This window comes from Onychomys torridus, chromosome 9 (genome assembly GCF_903995425.1).
Source record: "Onychomys torridus chromosome 9, mOncTor1.1, whole genome shotgun sequence".
Lineage (NCBI taxonomy): Eukaryota > Metazoa > Chordata > Mammalia > Rodentia > Cricetidae > Onychomys > Onychomys torridus.
The window spans coordinates 33,574,084-33,595,029 of record NC_050451.1 but is presented as its reverse complement, the minus strand read 5'-3'; the positions used below and the strand labels follow the sequence as shown (position 1 = coordinate 33,595,029).

General features: G+C 42.1%; 1 protein-coding gene across 6 annotated transcripts in view; it reads left to right on the top strand.

Annotated features, from left to right (window-relative positions):
- Kat6b (lysine acetyltransferase 6B) overlaps positions 1–20,946 on the top strand; it is a 180,341-nt gene that overhangs the window by 14,130 nt on the left and 145,265 nt on the right. For all 6 annotated transcript variants that reach the window (XM_036199059.1, XM_036199057.1, XM_036199060.1 and 3 more), the window contains exon 2: positions 4,961–5,829. In XM_036199059.1, coding sequence (XP_036054952.1) covers positions 5,209–5,829 — 621 coding nt within the window. In that variant the 5' untranslated portion in view covers positions 4,961–5,208. The remainder of the gene's footprint in view (positions 1–4,960; positions 5,830–20,946) is intronic.

Sequence of the window (20,946 nt, the reverse complement as noted above, 5' to 3'; positions counted from 1 at the left end):
CCTGGACTAGCTCTGTAGACCAGGCTGGCCTCGAATTCACAGAGATCCACCTGCCTCTGCCTCCGGAGTGCTGGGGATTACAGGCATGCACCACCATCGCCTGGCGGTTTTTGTTTTTTTTTTTTTTAAGTAAAATGTACTTTTGTTTTTTCAAGACAGGGTTTCTCTGTGTAGCTTTGGAGCTTGTTCTAGAACTTGCTCAGTAGACCAGGCTGGCCTTGAACTCACAGAATGCTGGGATTAAAGGTGTGTGCCGCCACCATCTGGCCAAAATGTACTTCTTTAAGCACTTTCCCAGGGCTTCTATTTCCTTTACCAAGTGCTCACTGGTAGCTCACTGAGGCTGTTTTTGGAGAGGGTTTTATGAGAGTTGAGCTGTGAGATGGTTGCTGACTTACGGGATGTCCTATACCCAAATAAACATTTACTTTCTTTTCTTTCTTTTTTTTTTGGGGAGTGGTGGTGGTGCAGATTTGCCTTAAGACCTGGACAGTCTTCATTTTATTTATTTTTTTTTATTTTTATTTTTTGTCATAAACTATTAACATTTTGGAGTTCCAATTCTGGTATTTTCCCCTATTTAATTACATTTTTAAGATATAAAGTGTCAGTCTTGCTGAAATTTGTTGGTATGGATATGGGTGGTTATTTTTTGGTTGTGGATACTGATTGTGGTGAAAGCATGTCAGGAATGTATATTTTGGGTGTGTATTACTTGAAATATATTTTGCTTTACTGAATGCTCTTGCTTATGTATCTGATATGCCTAAAAGCAGCTTTGTGTTGCTGGACACTCTCCATGGCGTCTTCTCATCTGCTTCCTATAGGTGTGTTTGTAGGGTCAAATCAAATTAGTTGTGATTCCTCCTGAATAAATGATGCAAGATGAACTATTACTTGGACACAGTGGAATGTCTTCTAATGAAATTCTTCTCTAGACCATTTCACTTTGGAAAGATGTTTCCTGCTGTTCACATTCTGACCAGGGATGCTTCTTGCTTCCCGTGTGGCTGTGCATGGCAAGTAAGCAGTTTGATCCCTAAGCACGGTGCTCCGGGTCTAGCGTCTGTCAGTGATTTATGTAACGGCACAAAATGGAGTGCGTACTAGATTTGCAGATGACAGAGTCAAGCTTCAGGCAGTCTTCGGCAGGTTAGAAGGAAGTTGAATTCTGGCATTTAAAAAGCCAGGGGTGGTGGCTGTAAACTCAGCGTTTGGGAAGCTGAGGCAGAAGGTTTGCAGTGAGTTCAAGGTTAGCTTGGACTACATAGTGAATGTCAAACTAGCCAGGGCTGGCAAGACCTTGTATTAAAAACAAACACCAAAAAGAATAAGCTATAAGAATTAAAAACAAAACAAAAACAAAAACAGCATTTCAATATCTGTAAGGAGGTCTGGAAAGGTTTGGTTTGACAGCATCTTTGAAAAAAGATCTGGGCATTTGGTTGGGCTGCATGCTCAGCAAGGCCTATGTATGACAGGGCTGTAATTTTGGGTTGCACTTTTAACTGAATAACCCCTGGACTGTGGGCTTCTAAGGTAGACATTAGCAGAAGTAGTGAGCAACCATTAGGCGGCTGTGCTTAGAGACCTAGGATATGTAAAGGGAGAAGGAGCTAGGATGCCAGGGTTTAAGGGCAGGCTTAGAGGTAGAGGAGGGGTGGGTTGGTAGTGTTTTTTGTTTGTTTAAACAGCTTTAATTTTAAATTAACTTTTTTTCAATTTTTTTATATGCATTGGTATTTTGCCTGTATGTCTGTGTGAAAGTGTTAGATCCCCTGGAACTGGAGTTACAGATGGTTGTGAGCTGCCATGTGGGTGCTGCAATTGAACACCCGTCCTTTGGAAGAGCAGCTATTTTTGTTTGTTTGTTTGTTTGTTTGTTTTTTCAAGACAGGGTTTCTGTTTGTGGTTTTGGTACCTGTCCTGGATCTCACGCTGTAGACCAGGCTGGCCTTGAACTCACAGAGATCCGCCTGCCTCTGCCTCCCGAGTGCTGTGATTTAAAGGCATGCCCCAACGCCGCCTGGTTATGGGTAGTTTTTTAAGAGATTCTTTCGAATATTTGAAGGCCCGCCACATTTGAAATAGTAAAATGCGTTGGGATTGTTCCTGGGACAATGTGTTGAGATACCAGGGAGGTGGAGGCTTGCTCTTGTGAGCAAGAAATTATTATGGCTGCGGTTGCCTCCAAAGGTGATGGATTTTCAACTGCGGCGAGTATTTAAATGAAAATTTGGTGGCCTGTTAGTGATATTGGATAAAGATCTGTTCTGGGCAACTGAAAGTTGGTCTGATGACCTCTAAGTTCTCATCAGCCCCAGGTTTCTAAGTCTTAGAAGGGAAACATAGGGAACTGACTATACCAGTCTGCAGAGAAAGAAGCCTTTTTCAGGCCGTTGGGTCAGGAGTTGAGCAGGCCAATTTTGCAACAATGGCAGTGTCTTTGTGTGCTAATGTTACAGTCTTCAGTAGCTAAAGAATTTGAAATTTCTCTTGTTAGGTATATACCTAAATCAACAACAATAAGACTTTAATTAATTTTGTGTTTCATGAGACCCTGTTCAAAGTCTTTAGACACTGAATTTAGTTGACATATATTATAATAGATCTCTGGCTGAATGTTAAGTGCCATATGCAGTGGATCCCAAACAATCCTGGAGGCCATGTCTAATCATCCCCCCCATATCTACATATCGTTTCTGTTATCATCAGTTAAAAGTATTACATGGAAAACTGGAGACATGAACAATATTTTTTCTTTGTAACTTTAAAAATAACCTTTATTGGAGGATGGAGAGATGGTTCAATGGTTAAGAACACTGACTGATCTTCTAGAAGACCCAGTTTCAATTTCCAGCATCCACATGGCAGTTCACAACTATCTGTAACTCCAGTTCCAGGGGATCTGATGTCCTCACACAGAATATATACAGGCAAAACACCAGTGCACATTAAATAAATACATCTTGAAAAAAAACTTCATTATAGTATATTAGGGTGTTTGTTTGTTTGTTTTTTGGTTTTTCAAGACAGGGTTTCTCTGTGTAGCTTTGGAGCCTGTCCTGGAACTCACTCTGTAGACCGCCTGGCTCTGCCTCCTGAATGCTGGGATTAAAGGCGTTAAAGGTGTGCACTACCACTTCCGCCCGACCTTGGGTGTGTGTGTGTGTGTGTGTGTGTGTGTGTGTGTGTGTTTAATTTAATTGTTGTTAATGAGTATTGTACCTGATTTGTAAATTAAAGTTTATTGTTGGTATATAGGTGCAGGGGGAAAAAAAACTAAACAGTAATAATATTTATCGGGTGCAGTATCTCTGTTCCAGGCCTCCATTGGGGGACTTGGAACTTGTCCCCATGGGTCAGTGGGAAAGTGACCCGAGGCTTGGGTCACTTCCCTTGGTACTTCTTCATTAGGCTTTCATAAGCTGGGGTGCAGAAGTTAGCTAAAGCGGTGGCTGTGGTACATGTGAAGAACAGGGTTGGGCTGGGATTCCGAAATAATGGCCCTTGAGCTATTGATTGTTATATCTTTGAGCCTTTTACATTTAGAATTGTGCTGACAATCACATGTCATGTTTCTTGGTTGTTTGTTTGGACAAGAAGACAGTTTTACCGAGCTGAGACTGGCCTTCCTGCCACATCTTCTTCAAATGCTAGGATCCCAGGCTTGTGCCATCACATCCCACCTAGCAAAATGATGTTATGTGTGGACACGCTGTCAACTGGATAGAAAGGTTGAAGATTTAGATGTTACCTGAGAGCAGTAGATCTACTCCAGTTCCAAGGCCAGGATTGTACTCAATGCCAGATTGGAGAGCAGAAGTCCGTGAGAGCTCTGCTGCCCTGGCCAGATGGAGTCCGATTTGTAGGGATTTTCTTTCTGTGGAGGTGTAGAATGAGCTGGAGCATTGTTTAAAGGTGAAGGGTTATGTTACTGTATTGGTTCCACTTGGCTGACTTGTGCAACAGAAGGTCTCCCACACAGATGCTACACAGAGCGGAGCGTCAAAGTGTCTTGATTCCATGCAAACAGCTGGGCAGGGAATTTTCTCATGTGTGAGTCTTGGGAAATACCTTACTTGGCTCAACTCAAGATCATTGTACTTTTTCTTAAGTTTTTGTTTCTTTGAGACAGTTTCACTATGTAGCTATTGACTGCCTGTGTAGACTAGGTTGTCTTCAAACTCATAGTGAGTTGCCCGCCTCTGCCTTCTGGGTGTTAGAATCAAAGGCATACATTATCATTTCTGGCTTGCATTCAACTTTGTTGATATTTATGTTTGAGATAGACATGTACCTGCTTTCACGTGGTTATTAATTTTGATAACAGGAACACATTTTTCCACATTTTAATTTATTTTGTGGTTTAAGAGACGAGGGGCAGCACATACCACGACATGTACATGGAGGTCAGAGGACAACTTTGGAGAGTGAGGTCACCTTTTCCTTTCACTTTGTGGGTCCCAGAGTTGAACTCAGGTTGTCAGTGCTGGGGCAGGTGCCTTTACCTGCTGAGCCCTCTCCTGGGTTCATGGATTCCATTATTCATGTAATTTAGATGCAGTCTCTTACATGCCCCTAAGTTATTAAAGATTGTAAAGAAAATCCTTTAAAAAATTCCTCTGTAGCCGGGCGGTGGTAGTGCACGCCTTTAATCCCAGCACTCGGGAGGCAGAGGCAGGTGGATCTCGGTGAGTTCGAGGTCAGCCTGGGCTACAGAGTGAGTTCCTGGAAAGGTACAAGGCTACACAGAGAAACCCTGCCTGGAAAAACAAACGAACAAACAAATTCCTCTGTAGACTGTGACTAGTATCTGGTTGGATGGTCATTACTAGCAGTGTTGCATGGTACCTGCCGGCCAGTATGTTATTTTGCATCTGAAAAAAGTAATACTGAAGAATCTTATTTCTAGAGGTTCTGGTATTAAGAGCCTTTTCTCTCCTTTTTGTCCTTTAAGGTCCTGATTTCCTAAAGATGTCTTTCACTTGAAGAGTGCTGTCTTTTCCATTGGTGAACTGTCAACGGTCAACATTGCCTGGCTGTCCTCCTCAGCTCTTAAGGATGGCTGTCCCTAAGATGTTGCCTGACTTGGGCTGGGACCCTCTGCCTGTTTGTTGAATTGGGATTTTCGAATGTGCAGGTTGTGTTAAGTACAAGGAGAACCTCTATGGGTAACGTCTGTGTTGGAGAAGCCATTTGTCAACCATGGTAAAACTTGCAAACCCACTTTACACAGAGTGGATTCTTGAAGCGGTGCAGAAAATCAAAAAGCAAAAGCAGCGGCCCTCGGAAGAGCGAATCTGCCATGCTGTCAGCACATCCCACGGGTTGGATAAGAAGACGGTCTCGGAGCAGCTGGAACTCAGTGTTCAGGATGGCTCAGTTCTCAAAGTCACCAACAAAGGCCTTGCTTCATATAAGGACCCAGACAACCCTGGGCGGTTCTCATCAGTTAAACCAGTCACTTTCCCCAAGTCAGCCAAGGGCTCCAAAGGACCGTGCAGTGATCTACGCAATGTGGATTGGAACAGACTTCTAAAGAGAGCAATTGAAGGCCTTGAGGAGCCAAATGGCTCCTCCTTGAAGAACATCGAGAAGTATCTCAGAAATCAGAGTGATCTCACAGGCACCACCAACCACCCAGCCTTTCAGCAGAGGCTGCGACTGGGGGCCAAGCGCGCTGTGAACAATGGGAGGTTACTGAAGGACGGACCACAGTACAGGGTCAATTATGGGAGCTCAGATGGCAAAGGGGTGCCCCAGTACCCCAATGCTTTTCCATCCTCACTCCCGCCTGTCAGTCTTCTACCCCACGAGAAAGACCAGGTGAGTGGAAATACTGATGTTGTTCCATGTACACTTCATGTGGACAAGTGGTCCTCAACCTGTGGGTCGTGATCCATTTGACAAACTCTATCTTCAAAAATATTTATACTAGAGTTCATAACGGTAGCAAGTTACAGTTAGGAAGTAGCAGTGAAAATCATGTAATGGTTGGGGGTCGGCACACCATGAGGAACTGTATTAAAGGTCGCTGCTTTAGGAAGGTTGAGAACCGCTGCTGTGGATGGAAGTTAGGAATGGAGTTGGAGGAGATTAGTTGTTTCTGCCTTGAAACTGGTTTCTGTGTTTTATAGTAGGTGTTTCACAGCATGATTCTTTAAGTCATTTTATGACGTATTGAGAGTTCCTTAGTGGTTAAGAGTTAATATAATACTCACGTGACTTGAGTAATTACTTGCTGTAATTGCCAGATAAACTTTAATCCACCTACCTCAAGCCTGAGGAAGGAAATTGTGGGGTTTTCCTTCCCTTAGTTGTAGAGAAGAAGAACCTCCATACTTGTTTTAAAATTGATAATCTTTGCATTTTGGGAGGTATTCTATGACCTAAATCCCTATGGTTTCAATTTAGAGCCATTTATTGTCAAGTGGTCAGTGGGTGTAGGTGAATGTTTATTTTGTCTTGTTTGGTGTCTTTGTTAAAAAAAATTCATTAAATTGCATTTATTTATCTATTTATGTTTGTGTGTGTGTGTGTGTGTGTGCGCGCGCGTGCGCGCGCGCGCGCGCGTATGCCCACAAGCCAAGGAGTGCATGTGGAGGAGGTCCGGGGACAGTTTTCTCCTTCCACTCTGTAAGTCCTGTTGGTCAAGCTCAGGTTGGTAGGGTTGGTAGCAAGCACCTTTACTCATGAGCCATCTCGCTGGCCCAATGCTTTGTGTTATTTTGATAGCATTATAAGTACACGGCAGAGTTCTGTTACTGCCAAGATTTTGAGCCTTCAGTTGGGTATGATTTTCTTGGTTTTGTTTCAAGTGTACTGAATTAATCTCCCAAAGTCAAACTGAAATAGAATGACAGATTGTTTGTAAATCAAGCTCCTCCAGTTTTTGCATTTCTGTACTGTCTTTTGGTTAAGTATAGTCATTGATCACATTAACCATCTTTAAAAAGTTTAAAAACGACATTAACCATCGTTACTAGGAAGCAATGGTGCCTGTAAAATGCATATTGAGAAAGGGTTGACACCCGGCTGTTAGGGCTCTGGGAAATGGCAAGGCCCTGGATTCTAGCTCAGCTTCTAAGGACTCCAGTATGAGAGACACTGGTTTGCTTCTGTTCTTTGGGTACAAAGAACCCATGATATGGGCCCTGTTCCCCTTTGTGCTTAGCTGGTAAGGGGGCCCAGCTCTAGAAGCTGAGTAAGACCGGGTCTGTGCACCGGTATTTGAAGTCTAGAATGGATTTCTTAACTGGATTTGTGCTTTCTTGGTCTTCTACAACATTTATTTATCCATTGATGGTGGTTTCATTAGTATAAAAAACTGAAGTAAACTATGAAATTTTCTTCCTAACATTATAGAAAAAAATGACTAATTTAAATTCCTGAACACAGTCATTTAGGCACTTCTATTTCTCCTTAAATCATTAAAATTTTTTTATTTATTGTTATTATTTAGAGACAGTACTTCACTATGTAGCTCTGGCTGTTCTGGAACTGTGTATGTAGACAGGACTGGCCTCAAACAGAGAACTGCCTGTTTTTGCTTCTGAGTGCTGAGGTTAAAGATGTGAGCCGCTACTGGATGTGAGCTGCAATGCCCAACTCTTTAAATATTTTAGTAAAAGCATATGTATACACATATACATACATATGTGTGTGTATATGAACATATGTGCCATGAAGTTCCCGAGAGCCATTTCTTCATAAGTTTGGTTATCTTTGTTCTTTGTCCTCAACCATGGAAGTTTTCTAATTACCAGGCACGTGGGGCTAAGTTCAGGCACTGTGGCCGGTGTAGTGTCTTGGCGAATAATTGTATCCTTGGAGGTATTTTTCCTTGTGCTGGAGGAGTCCAGACAGATTCTCCATAGCACCTCCCCTTCTCTGCAACCTTGCTCAGCATTTCTTGCTCACCTTATCATTTTTCTTCAGGCATCATCAGTACAGAACTATTTTTAGTCTAAAGGGAAATTAATGTTTGAAGTGTCTAGGATTGAGAACAGAGTGGCTTCTTGCTTAGCTGCTCTCTCTAGGATGTAGATCCTTAAACTGTCTGGTTAGCATCATTATTTAACAAGGAAAGCTGAGGAAATGTGCTCTGGATATTTAATTGATGAAGTTTGGGGATTAATTGTATCAAGTAATCATAATACATTTTTGATGGTATTTTATCACTGAGCTATCTGTCTAGCCTCAAATGGTTTGTTTATATATATATTTATTTCTGAGACAGGGTTTTTCTATGTAGCTTTGTGGATTTCCTGGAACTTGCTTTGGAGACCAGGCTGCCCTCGAACTCACAGAGATCTGCCTGGCTCTGCCTCCCGAGTGCTGGGATTAAAGGCATGTCCGGCCTCAAAGTAGGTTTTTTTTTTGTTTTTTTGTTTTTTTGTTTTTTTTTTTGAGACAAGTTCTTACTATATAGTCCTGGCTGGCCTTGAACTTACAAAGATCTGCCTCCTGAGTGCTGGGATTAAAGGTGTGTGCCATCACCACCTGACTTTTTTTTAAATATTGAATTCCTTCCTCTGTTGCTCTCCTGTAAAATTTTTGAGACAGGATCTCTCCCTGGACCTAGAGCTCACTGATTTGGCTACATGGGCTGTCCAGGGAGCTCCGGGGAACCTCTTTTCTCCACCGCCTCAGAGCTAGGATTACAGATGTCCATCCACTGCTCCCAGCCTTGTACATGAGTGCTGGGGATCTGAACTCAGATCCTTGTCTTTGTGTGGTGTGAGTACTTTACCCACTAAACCACTTTCCTTCCTGTTCCCAATTTTGTAACATATCGAGATATTGTTTCACTCAGTTGCCCTGGTTGGCTTTGAATTTTCGATTCTCCTGTCTTAGCCTCCCTAGGAGCTGGAATTTCAGCAGGTATGTCATCGTGCTTGGCAGAATTTAGGATATGATTGGAAACTGTTCCAAGATGGTGCAATCTTAACTATAGTTTGAAATAATATCTTTCAAAGAAGCTGTTACTGTGATTGCGTTTGAGTCATTGAATGTCATTGTAAAAGAGAACATAAAAATAACAGCTAATGTTTCATAAGTTTAAATGCTGGCCTCTTCCGAGGAGTTCACACCTACCTCTGGACTCATAGTTACTGGGAGGGAGGTAGAGTATTGTTCTGCTCTGGCAGATGGAAAACTGAGGTGCAGAGCTTAAGCAATTTGTCCAAGGTCAGTAGAGTAGGTGAACAGTCACGCGGAGATCCATCCAGATAGTCTTGAGTCCAGAGCTCATTTGTTCTGGGCAGTGTCCTAGTCAGCACTGGGGCTGCTCACTCGAGCAGTGGATGCTCTCTACAGTTCTTCAGTCAGTCAGAAGCAGTTTCCCCCAACAAGTAGACTCCCAGGGTTTGAAATTTGATAGTTATGCCAAGCTTATTGTATTTTTGCCAAGCATGTACAATTTATACTATTAGCAAAGTTGAGATGCAGCAGGGAAGTAGTAAATCTGTGCCCCTTAGATTTAATGTGCTCACCACCCCTGTGCATGACTGCTAGGTGGAGCACAATAGAAGTTAAACTAGAAGCTCCTCCCTGGATATAATTGCAGGACTTCGTATGGTCCAGGATTCACATCAGATGGGTATTACCATTCTCACTTCTTACCGCGAGATCCTTTGTATTTATTTAAGCAGCTTTCTCTAGTGAGATGAATTAAACTGCTGAAGATAAAACTTTATCTTGGACTCAGCAAGGGAACTCCTAAAGGATAGTATTAATGTTTCTCATTAAAAGTGGTAAAGCTCAATTAGGTCAGATTATGAGGACTTTGGAAAGTCAAATATTCTAAGAGAGACTTCGACTACCACACTTTATAGCAGTAAGATTCCATTTGCACATATGGGCTTTAGCATTTTTATAAAATCAGTTTAGTCCAATTTTAAGCAGATTCTTTAGGGTTTCACTTTATTGAGACTACCATCCTAAAATTGATTAAATGTCGAATATTGGTATGTTTCTAGTGCACTGTAAAGTAGGGGTGCTTCCCATCATGCTTTTGAATTTTTTCTTTAGGAGAAAGAATTGTTAGAATGTAGTTACGTGAGCAGAGATTGTCAATGGGAAACGTTTTTGTAAGAGCCCAGGATCTTAGAGACAAACTTGACTGTGATGGTCTTGGTAGTTACTTTAGTTGTTTATTTGTGCCTGTCTTCTCTCTTTATTTCATTATTTTTAGTATCTTTATCTGATATATGCTAGTCTCAAACACGCAGCCCTGGCTGGCTAAATTCCCCTGCCTCAGCCTCCCAAGTGCTAAGATTATGTATATGTACTGTCATCTCCTCCCCTCCCCCCAGAGGTGTGTTTTGAGCTCTGGGCAGGGTAGTATTTATCAGTATGAAGGACTCCTATGTTGGGACACATTTGCATCCTACCTCAGAGTCTTTCATCAGACCACAAATGAGAGCATTTTATGTTTAGATTTTCTTGGCTGTTTTCTCTTGCCACTTTGCGCCTGTCCTACAGGAGACCCTCCTCATCTTGTCTTCGGGACTTTTCCAGATGTTGGGACTTTGTGAAGGATTGTTCACTAGTCCATATTGGTTCATGATCTAGCAGGCTTCCAGAAGCGTCTGAGCCCTAGTGGTTTGTTTATAGTGTGAAGCAACTCTATCTTTTTTTTTTTTTTTAAGCTTTTGTAGTTACAGAGCCCTAGTGTCCTCTTCTGATGACTTTAGTTAGAGTTGATCTCCTTTGTAGAGAAGACTTGTTATTCTCAGAGTCTTTAGCTGTTCAACTGAATGTTGGATAAAGCCTTAAATGTCATAAAATACGGTCTTCAAAATCCTCTGAATTTTTGGCATTGGCATGGATAAGAGTTGGTTTTAGAGTGACGAAACCTGGTACAGTGTGAAAGATCAGATGGATCAAATGCTCAAGGTCAGAGAAGGAAGCTCGTGGTTCCCGTTGTTCCTGTAATTAAGCTTCAGACGGTCTTCAGAAGAGCACTGTGCTCCAGGGCTGCCTTTGCGAGCAGGTAGTACCAGTCCCTGCTCTGTGGAGAGAGAGAGCTCTCGGCCTGTCTCCAACCAGTCAGTCAGGTCAAGTGGAAGCTGAAATGAGGGACTGGCTCTTTCTGTTGCACTTGAAGCAAAGTATTCTGCTTTCGAGCTGTTACCAAGCTAGAACTTGTCTAGGCTTCTCATGAAGTAGACTTCAGGTAGAGCAGCAGCAGCATGGCAAAGGTCTGACTGTAAAGGGTGTGGTAAACATTCTTTGTAACTCTGTAAATATCAGCTGTATTTGATGCTTTTGAGATCTTTCCCACAACACTAATCCCATCCTGAATGAGCACCAGCCTTGGGGAATTTATGCATGTATTCCCTGTACCTACATGACTTATAACAGCTGGTGTGTGTGTGTGTGTGTGTGTGTGTGTGTGTGTGTGTGTGTGTGTGTTTTGCTGGGAATAGAATGCAAGACCTTATGCTCATTAGGCAAACACTCCACTACTGAGCCACATTCTTACTCTGTGATACTTTTAGTACCAAGAAAGTCAGTATTTTTAGCTTTGAAGTTATTTAACAATCATGTGTTGTTTGCTGGTTTATTCTGATTTTATCTTGAATGGCAAAGATTTTATTTTTGTTTTCTCTTCAGACTTTAACAGACGATACACTTTAAATGTTCTCAAAATGGAAGTTTGTTCTTTTTTATCTATTTTATCCTTGTATGTCATCCCCAACACAGAGGAGATGTGATTGTTCTGTCATTGAGGAGACGATTTTGATTGTAACATAAGGATTTTGTTGTGTTTCTAGACTTGATTTTCATGGCCTTTGAACATTAAACTACAGTAGATTTGATCAAATCATTTTCCAGTCACCAAGATTTACAATCCGAATCCGAATCTTCTTAGTACTTTCATCTCTCCCATCTATTAATGTTTCACATAAACAGCAATTAGCTTACCAAATTAGAGTTAGCAAATGAGTCAGCCATGTAATTTGCTGATGACATTTTGTTAGCAGGGCCATGAGAAAAGTGTGTTTTTATTTGCGGTGGGCGCTCTTGTTCTCAGGTGGTGGCAGGAAGTGAGTGCGCATGCGGGAGAGGAGGAGGGATGGTGGTGCACTGATAGTTCTGCTCGGGCGTGGACCGCTTTGCCGAGAGGTTGCCCGAGGTGGAAAACTGCGTGTGTTAGTTGTTTTCTTTTGAATGTAAAAGCAAACATCATAATTAGTACACTATAATGTGGTGTACAGTGTACATTTTATTTTGTTTATGAGGTTATGTTTTTAAAAATCTGCAGAACGAGACAGGGAAGAGCTAGAATAAATGATGCTAGGTTAAACTGAGGCTGGTCTCCACAGAGGTGCAGCGTAAACCCTAATCAGTGCTCGGAGGGAATCCAGGAAGGATTTGTGTTAATTTGACAAGTGGGTTTAAAATTCTTCAGCTAGTATTTTTCAGAAACCAGCTTTGTTCATACATCCTTTTTCTAATTTGCTCTACTTTTGATCTTTGATAAAGCGGCTGCAATATTGTTTCATTAACAAACTTGACTGGTTAACAGATGTTTGTTTTGGCTTGCCTGTGTCCCCGCTATTAAAAACAGCATAGGCCCTCTTAGAAACCATGCTGAGCCTTTTCCTGTCTAGCTAGACCGGCAGTTCAAAAGAGCAACTTAATTTCATTTACAAGTTCAAGTTTTTATTCCTTGGTGTTACTCTGGTAGGCATGCAACATTGTAGCTCATCAGGGAGCTTTGTAGACCTCATCAGGGAGGTCTGTTATTTGTCTCCTGGCTTCCCTCGAGTCCATTCGCTCACTCCCGGGGTGTTGCTCTTGTTAAGCATTGTTCAGGCTTAGCACGCAGGAAAAAACCGATTGCGGAAGAGAGAATTGAGACATCATAGACTTCCACACTTCAGGGGAAGGAGTGGGTTCAGGCTGGCGAATGGAGATAATTTCTTGCACCTTCTTTGACGTCAGAAAGCTGCCATATGGAGTGCAGTGAGGCCTATGAGAAGGAGGTGAACCTGGGCCTGGGCTGCCTGTGATGTTCTCAGTGATGTGGGCCCATAGCCAGAGGCAGTATGGTTTCTGTGGTAGTTACTGGTGTGAGCAGTCCTGCTTTTTGTCTAGTGTCCTGCCATGCTCGTGACCCTCTCCAGTTATAGATAGGAAGGATGAAGTTCAAAACAAGAGTGCAAGGGTTATGTAGAGCAAGAGAATGGGCAGAGGAGAGGAATATATGAACTAAAGCCAGGAGCAATGTCACGAAAGGTGATTTTGCTGGTGTTTGACTGTTCCTGTGGTATTTTAATGTACGTCTCTCTCTCATAACAAAACCCAGCTTCCAGCTGTTGAGTTTGAATCCTCAGACCGCAGCAACTACTATGTGCCTGTGGAGGCCATTTGAAGGACACCAGCTGTTCATCTTGAGCAGGAAGTGAGGGACCTGGGAAATCAGGACATTTGAAGGAGCCAGGGCACACTTTCCCTCCCCCTTACCTTTATAATTTAAAAAATTGTGCTGTCTGATTAAAGTCGAAAGAGTGGTTTCATAAATGCCACGTTTTTTTTTTTTTTTCACATGGATTCACTAACTGTTAATATCCTATTTATTCTTTTCTAGAGAGAAAGAATAAATGAATGTGTGTGTGTGTGTATGTGTGTGTGTGTATATATATGTGTGTGTGTATATATATATATATATATATATATATATATATATATATATATTTTTTTTTTTTTTTTTTTTTTTTTGAGCCTAGCTTGGTGGCTCAAGCCTTTAATCTCAGCAGTTGGGAGGCAGAGGCCAGCTGGTCTATATGCAAATTTCAGGACAGCTGGGCCTTCATAGAGATCCTTTTTCAAAACAAAACAAAGACACAACAACAAAAAAACCAAACAGAAGTTAAGTTTGGATGAACTATTGGAAAATAAACAGCAGACAGAAAACCATTTTTAAAAATGAAAAGTTTTTATTATTGTGCATGTGTGTAGGTGTGGCATGCACAGAAATCTAAGAACAGCTTGGTTCTCTGCATGGTGGGTGGAATCCAGGGATCAAACTCAGGTTTTCAAAGAAGTGCTTTATCACCTGAGCTGTCTCATCAGGTAAACAATTTAGTAAGGTTGGCTTTTCAGAAACTTCATTTTTGTGACGGTGTCTCACTGTTGGCTCTGACTGGCCTGGAACTCCCTGTATAGCCCAGGTATGTAGATCAGGCTGGCCTAGAACTCAGAGATCCACTTGCCTTTGCCTCCAGAGCGCTGGGATCAAAGATGAGCACCAGCGCTGCCTAGCGTCCGGTGACATTTTAGAGACTAAGCATTATCAGAACCATTTTATGTCTGTTATTTCAACCTTAAGCCCTCAGTTAAGGACCCTGAAAAGAAACCACAGAGGTGTCTATGTTTCTTTTTTTGTTCTTGGGAAAAATTCAAGAAGGAAACAGCAAATAAAGTGGGGTGGCAGGGTGGGCCTGTAGTCTCCCTTTCCTTCACAATGCAGCTGCATCTTCCCCAGTTCCAGTTGAACACTAACAACTATTTAGTTATCAGCCTATCAGCATGCTTTCCAGAGCTGATAAAAGCTGTGATCTTAATATCTGATGAGCTCTGACCTTCCGAAACCTTCCAGCTTATCTCACTTTCCACTGGCTACTGAAACACAACTCGATACCAATAATTACACCCCCAAAAGCGTTTATGCCAACTTATAAAATCACCTCTGTATTGGAAAATTGTGTAGTATCTTGATTTCAATTTAGCATGGTGTGTTGGTTAGCAATAAATCTTGCTAATGTATGAACACAAGCCTGCAGGCAGTTTGGAGAACACCGATCAGGTGCAAATTGCATGTATTTTGCAAGCATTTCAAAAAATTTAGAGCAAAATGAAATAAATAGTTATGACTGAATGCATCAGTTTTTATTTTTTATTTTATTTTATTTTTTTAATACTCATGTGTATCCTGTGAAAAATTTCCCAGTCCTCCTGAAGTTCATTATTTGTGTGTGGGACCATTTTAAATTCCCTACCTAGTCTATGACATTCAATGAAAGCAAACAGGCATGGTTAAAAACACTGTGTTTGTGCTTATCAAGTGTGTGTTTAGTACTTCACATTATATTTGAAGATCATAGAAACTACTCAAGATATTCATTTAAACATATTGTAATATGTTCAGCATTGCAATTAAAACCAGGAGTGGTGGCATACACTTTTAATCCCAGCACTGGGAAGGCAGAGACGGGATTTCTAAATTCCAGGCCAGCCTGATCTACTGAGGGAGTTCCAGGATAGCCAGGGCTACACAGAGAAACCCTGTCAAAAAACCAAGCAAACAAGAATGTTTACAAAATAATGTTATGTGAACCCTGAGTGTCCATGAGAGCTACTAGTAGGTAAATCTTACAGGGAAACAAATGGGCCAAAGGAGCGGGGTAACTTCATGGGCGGTACTGGAGCTGGTGCTTGCTTCTTGGCATTCAGGCTGCCTGTAGTCCATTTGCTCACCGCATTCTGCGTCTACCTCTTCATTTGAGTCAAATCAGCTCAAGTCTGTTTATAGGTGCAAAGCACTGTGCTGGGTCCTCTGGGAGTTACAGAAAGACACCACGTTCAAATGGTAATCAAAAGAGCCCATTGAAACCTGTCAGGATGCACACAAAGCTGTGATTCCTTCTCAAGCAATTGGTATGGTGACCATCTTCAGAGTGATGGAAATTTTTAAAATTTTAATGTATTAATATCATGTATGTGGATGATACATGAATGCGAGTGTAGGTACATACATGCTATACATCACATATGTAGAGGTCAGAGTACAACTTTTAGGGGTCAGTCATCTCCACTGTGGGTTCTGGGGATCAAACTCAGGTCATCAGGTTTGCATGGCAAGCACTTTTTATCTGCTGATCCATCTTTTACATTTATTTTATTTTTATTTTATGTACATTAATGTTCTGCTTGCATATCTAAGTGTACACGTGCATGCCCATACAGGCCAAAAGAGAGAGAGTATTGGATCAGTGGAACTGGAATTACAGATGTTTGTGGGTGCTAGGAACTGAGCCCAGGACCTCTGCAAGAGCAGCATGTGTCTGTAACTGTTGAACCATTTCCTTTTCAGATTCCTCCAGCTAGAGTTACCAGCAGCTGTGAGCCTCTGGATGTGGGTGCTGGGACCTGAACGTGGGTTTTCTGCAAGAGCAGCAAGTGTTCTGAAGTGCTGAGTCATCTTTCCTGTCTGTGTTTAGGATTTTCTTATGTGCCATAGATTCTTTAAAACCAACGTAGACTTCCCACATCAGGGATCTGTGGATCGCTGGGCAAACTCAACAACGGTGTAGAGAGCTGACGCCTGGGCAGATGGAGGCCAGGCGTCACTTCCTTCCTTCCTTCCTTCCTTCCTTCCTTCCTTCCTTCCTTCCTTATCTTCTTTCCTTCTTTTTCTTTCCTTCCTTCCTTCTTTCCTCCCTTCCTCCCCCCCTCCTTCCTTTCTTTCTGTTTTCCGAGACAGGGTTTCTCTGTGTAGCTTTGCACCTGTCCTGGATCTCACTCTGTAGACCAGGCTGGCCTCGAACTCATAAAGATTCGCCTGTCTCTGCCTCCTGAGTGCTGGGATTACAGGCGTGTGACACCACCGCCTGGCAAGGCGTCACTTTCTTTGTCACTGAGCTCCTGGCTCCAAATTTCTGTGGCCATAATACTGTGTAGAGGGAAGTAGAGTCAGGAAGATGGGGAATTGATGGTTAGTTTCTGTTATAAAATGGGTTTAAGGCTAGCCTGGGCTAAATGAAATCTTGTTAAAAAACAAAACAAAACAAAACAAAACAAAACAAAAAAAATAAACCCAATAAGCTAGGCCTTATTGGCTTCAAAATCCTCTTTTAAAATATCTGAGTTCTAGTAGGGTGGAGAGATGGCTCAGAAGTTAAAAGTACTTGTTGCTCTTGTGGAGGACCAGGGTTAGGTTTCTTGTACCTACTGGGTAACTCCAGTGTCGGGGAGCAGGGGGGTCCTGGAGCTTTCTTCTGACCTCTGCAGGTACCAGATATTCGTGCAGGCAAAAGACTGATACACACAAAATAAATCTTTAAAAAATCTGAGTTATAGTTGCGCCATGTGGTATATAGGCCTATAGTCTCAGCTACTTAGGGGTTGAGGCAGGGGTATCAACTTCATTTGTGTGTGTATGTGCGTGTATGCACATGTGTACAGGAGTGCACAGGAACCAGAGGTGTTGGCTTCCTATGGAGGCTTATAGTTAGGGGTGATTGTGAGCCACACATTGAGGATACCTGGGAATGGACTCTGAAAGAGTGTTCTTAAAAAGTAAACCATCTCAAACTGGGTGGTGGTGGCACTTGCCTTTAATCCCAGCACTTGGGAGGCAGATTCTCTGTGAGTTCAAGGCCAGCCTGGGCTACCAAGTGAGTTCCAGAAAAGGCGCAAAGCTACACAGAGAAACCCTGTCTCGAAAAACAAAAAACAACAACAACAACAAAAAAGTAAACCATCTCTGTAGCCTCTGATACTCTGTAAAATAAAAAAGATCTGAGTGATTGAGTACTTGCCAAACATGCACAGATCCCTGGGTCCATTCTCAGGTATCACCCCCTACATACACGCGCGCACAAAAGGGGAAAGAAGGGGATGGAGAGATGGCCCAGTGGTTAAGAGCACTGGCTGCTCTCCCAGAGGACCTGGCACCCACATGGCAGCTCACAACTGTCTTTAACTCCAGTTCCTGGGGATCTGACATCTTCATATCAACGCACATAAAATAAAGTTAAATAAAATTATTTTAATAAAAGGGGGGGGGAAGAAATCTGAATTTAGAAAGTTAATAATTCGGTGCTTATAATTTAAAACAATTTGTTTGTTACAATTGGTATGTCTAACAAAGTTCAACATTTTCATTGATTTTTTTTCTTTAGTTATTTGTTATTTAGTTATTAGTTATTTGGAGACAGTTTAATGCTGTCCAGGCTACCTTCATAGAGCTGAGACTGACCTTGAATTCCAGGTCCTCCTGTACTTCCTAAGGTACCTGGGATCATAGGTGTACAACACCATACCCAGCTCTTTTTAATTTTTTTTTTCTTTTTTGGTTTTTTGAGACAGGGTTTCTCTGTGTAGGTTTGGATCCTGTCCTGGAACTCAGTCTGTAGCCCAGGCTGGCCTCGAACTCACAGAGATCTACCCGCCTCTGCCTCGGAAGTGCTGGGATTAAAGACAGGCGCCACCCCTCACCCCCCCCCCCCCCCCCACCCCCCCCCCACCCCCCACCCCCCACTAATTTTTTTTTTTTTTTTTTTTTAAGAAATTGGTGCTTCAGAATTTTATTTTGAGGGGCTGAGTATAAATAGCTTAGAGGCAGTGCTTCCTTAGCATGAAACCTCGAGTTTTCTCCCTTCCCTCCACAACATACAACCTGCTCATCAGATGATGTGTTTCAGAACTACTAACAGAAGCCAGGTGCCTTTGGCACACACCTTTAATCCCAGGACTTGGGGCAGAGGCAGATGGAGCTCTGTGAGTTTGAGGCCAGCCTGGTCTTTGGAGCGAGTTCCAGGACAGCCAGGGCTACACAGAGAAACCCCAAGACCAAAAAATCCCACTAACTATTAGTAACTAATGGACAGATGGATACTAAGAAGTAAGCCATCTTTGTCTTAGCCAGCTGGTCATTCTCCCCAGAGGCAAGCGATATCAACCAATCCCTTATCTGATTTCACAAAGATACTCTGTACGTCCATGGTTTTCCAAGAGGGGGGAGGGAGCTTTTCATGTGTGTTTAATGGAGCATGTGATAGTAGAGGCCAGACAAATCATATAAAGCAATGTATGTTCTTTTTAATAACATACTCTAGTGGGTTGATGCTTTTTTCTGTCCTTTATGTGAATATTCTGAACACTTCACACATCTGTAGGATGCATCCCTAAGTTCAGTGGCCAAGTGAGAGGGCATACATAGTTTAAGTTTATTTCTCTGCTGAAGAACAATCACATCTCTTTTATGGCTTCTAAGCTTCATTTTGTGCATTGGCCTGTTTTGCAAGATAACAAGAAAAACAAATTGCACTTACTTTCTTCCAGTGTTTTCTGTTTTCACTTTACTCTAAGGCCTGAGGTGGGGATCCAGTTTTACTTTGTTACCTTCTCAGACGGCAGCCCGGCTCTCCTGTCACCAGTCATCGCACGGTCTCTGCTCTTCTGTACATGAAGTGCCGTCTTCGTCATCAACTAGGCCTGTCTGTTTGAGTTTACCTTTAGACTTCGTGTTTCAGGTCCCTGAGCTGTCAGTGCATGCACCCGTACCACAGGGTTCCAGCTGCTGTAGCTTCAGAGTGTGTTTTACTTCCTGGTCAGCCATGCTCCTTTATTACTGTTTTATTCCCCCATAGCCCCGAGAGATGGACATGCTACTGTCAGTGATAGCATGCCCTCTTTGATGAGAGCCAGTCTAATGTTGAATACAGGGGAGAGAAGCTTTCCTTCTCTTTTATGTTTGCAATTAGTGTCTTCTTGTAAACATCAAGAGCTCTGTTGCCCATTGTCAAGGATAAAATCTTTGGCTTCATCTTCTGCTCTTACTGCATTATTTTGAAGCAAACCCCACATGTGGTGTCATCTTGCCCTGTATGTCAGGCAGCTAGCCAGTACCATCATCCTTGTGGGCGGAGTCTGAGAATGTGGCTGTGTGGGTAGTGTGTACTGGCATGCTTTAGCGAGTGCTACTAAACTAATTCCTAGGTTTGTTTTCTTTCTTTCTTTTTTAAATTATTATTATAAGTCAGACCTTCCATTTCCTCTTCTTCGCCCCCCCCCCATTTATTCTAATGGCTTTAGGTTTTTAAATTTTATTTAATTATTTAAGTTTTGGGGACAAGGTCTTACTATGTAGCCCTGTATGGCCTGAAACTCTGTGTGGACCAGGCTGGCCTTGCTCAAAGAGATCAATCTCTGCTGGGATTAAAGGGAGTGCAAGCATGCAGGGCTAAACTTATTTGATTTTAGTTGTGTGTATGTATGTGTATATAGGGTCCTACAAAGACCAAAGGCATAGATCCTGTAGAGCTAGAGTTACAGGCATTTGTTAGCTGCTCCACATGTGCACTGGTGACTGAACTGGGGTAGCTTCCAAATGCATCCTTAACCCCTGAGCCATGTATATATATGGGTGATATTGTGTCCATGTGAACTTGGACCAGATACTGAGGGAAGGTGATGGCTGTAATGGTAATGCTCTGCAGGATGCTGATGGCATTTTAGGAGATGCCTCCTCAAGTGTTTCAGGCTGAAGTGTTGCCATGTCTGAAGTGAACATTCCAGTGGCCCAACAAACATTACAACATGAATAAAGAATGAGTGTGAATGTAATATGGGTGTGAATATATGATAAGAAGCAGAAATGTGAATAACCGGTGAGCCTAGTGAAAGGTATAGGATTGTTTGCTCTATTACAAATGTTCTGCAGGGTTGACAGTTTTTCTACACTTTGGAAAGTAGATATAGCTAGAATATGCATTTAAAAATTAAATTGGGGCTGGTGATATTGATCAGCAGGTAAAAAGGCACTTGCTACCAAGCTTGAGGAAGGATTTAGTACCTGGAATCCACATGATGTGAGAAGAGCAGAACTGACCCCTGCATGTTATCTTCCAACTTCCACACATGCAGACACACATAATAAAGAAATTAAATCGCCTCACTGTCTTTACCTATAAAAGATGAGTATATTCTTGTTATAAGTAGCATTCTTTGCCATAAATAGAAGATAATTGTGAACGTTATTATTTAAAATAGTTTATTGAATTATAATTGAGTATTGTCTGCCAAGACTCTGAGTCTAAATCCTGCTCTCAAAGATTAGCAAGCAGTAAAGAGATGTTCAAGACATACTAATACCAGACTGAGAGTTCCCTCCTTGACTTCATTGGACAGTATGAAGAGGAAGCAACC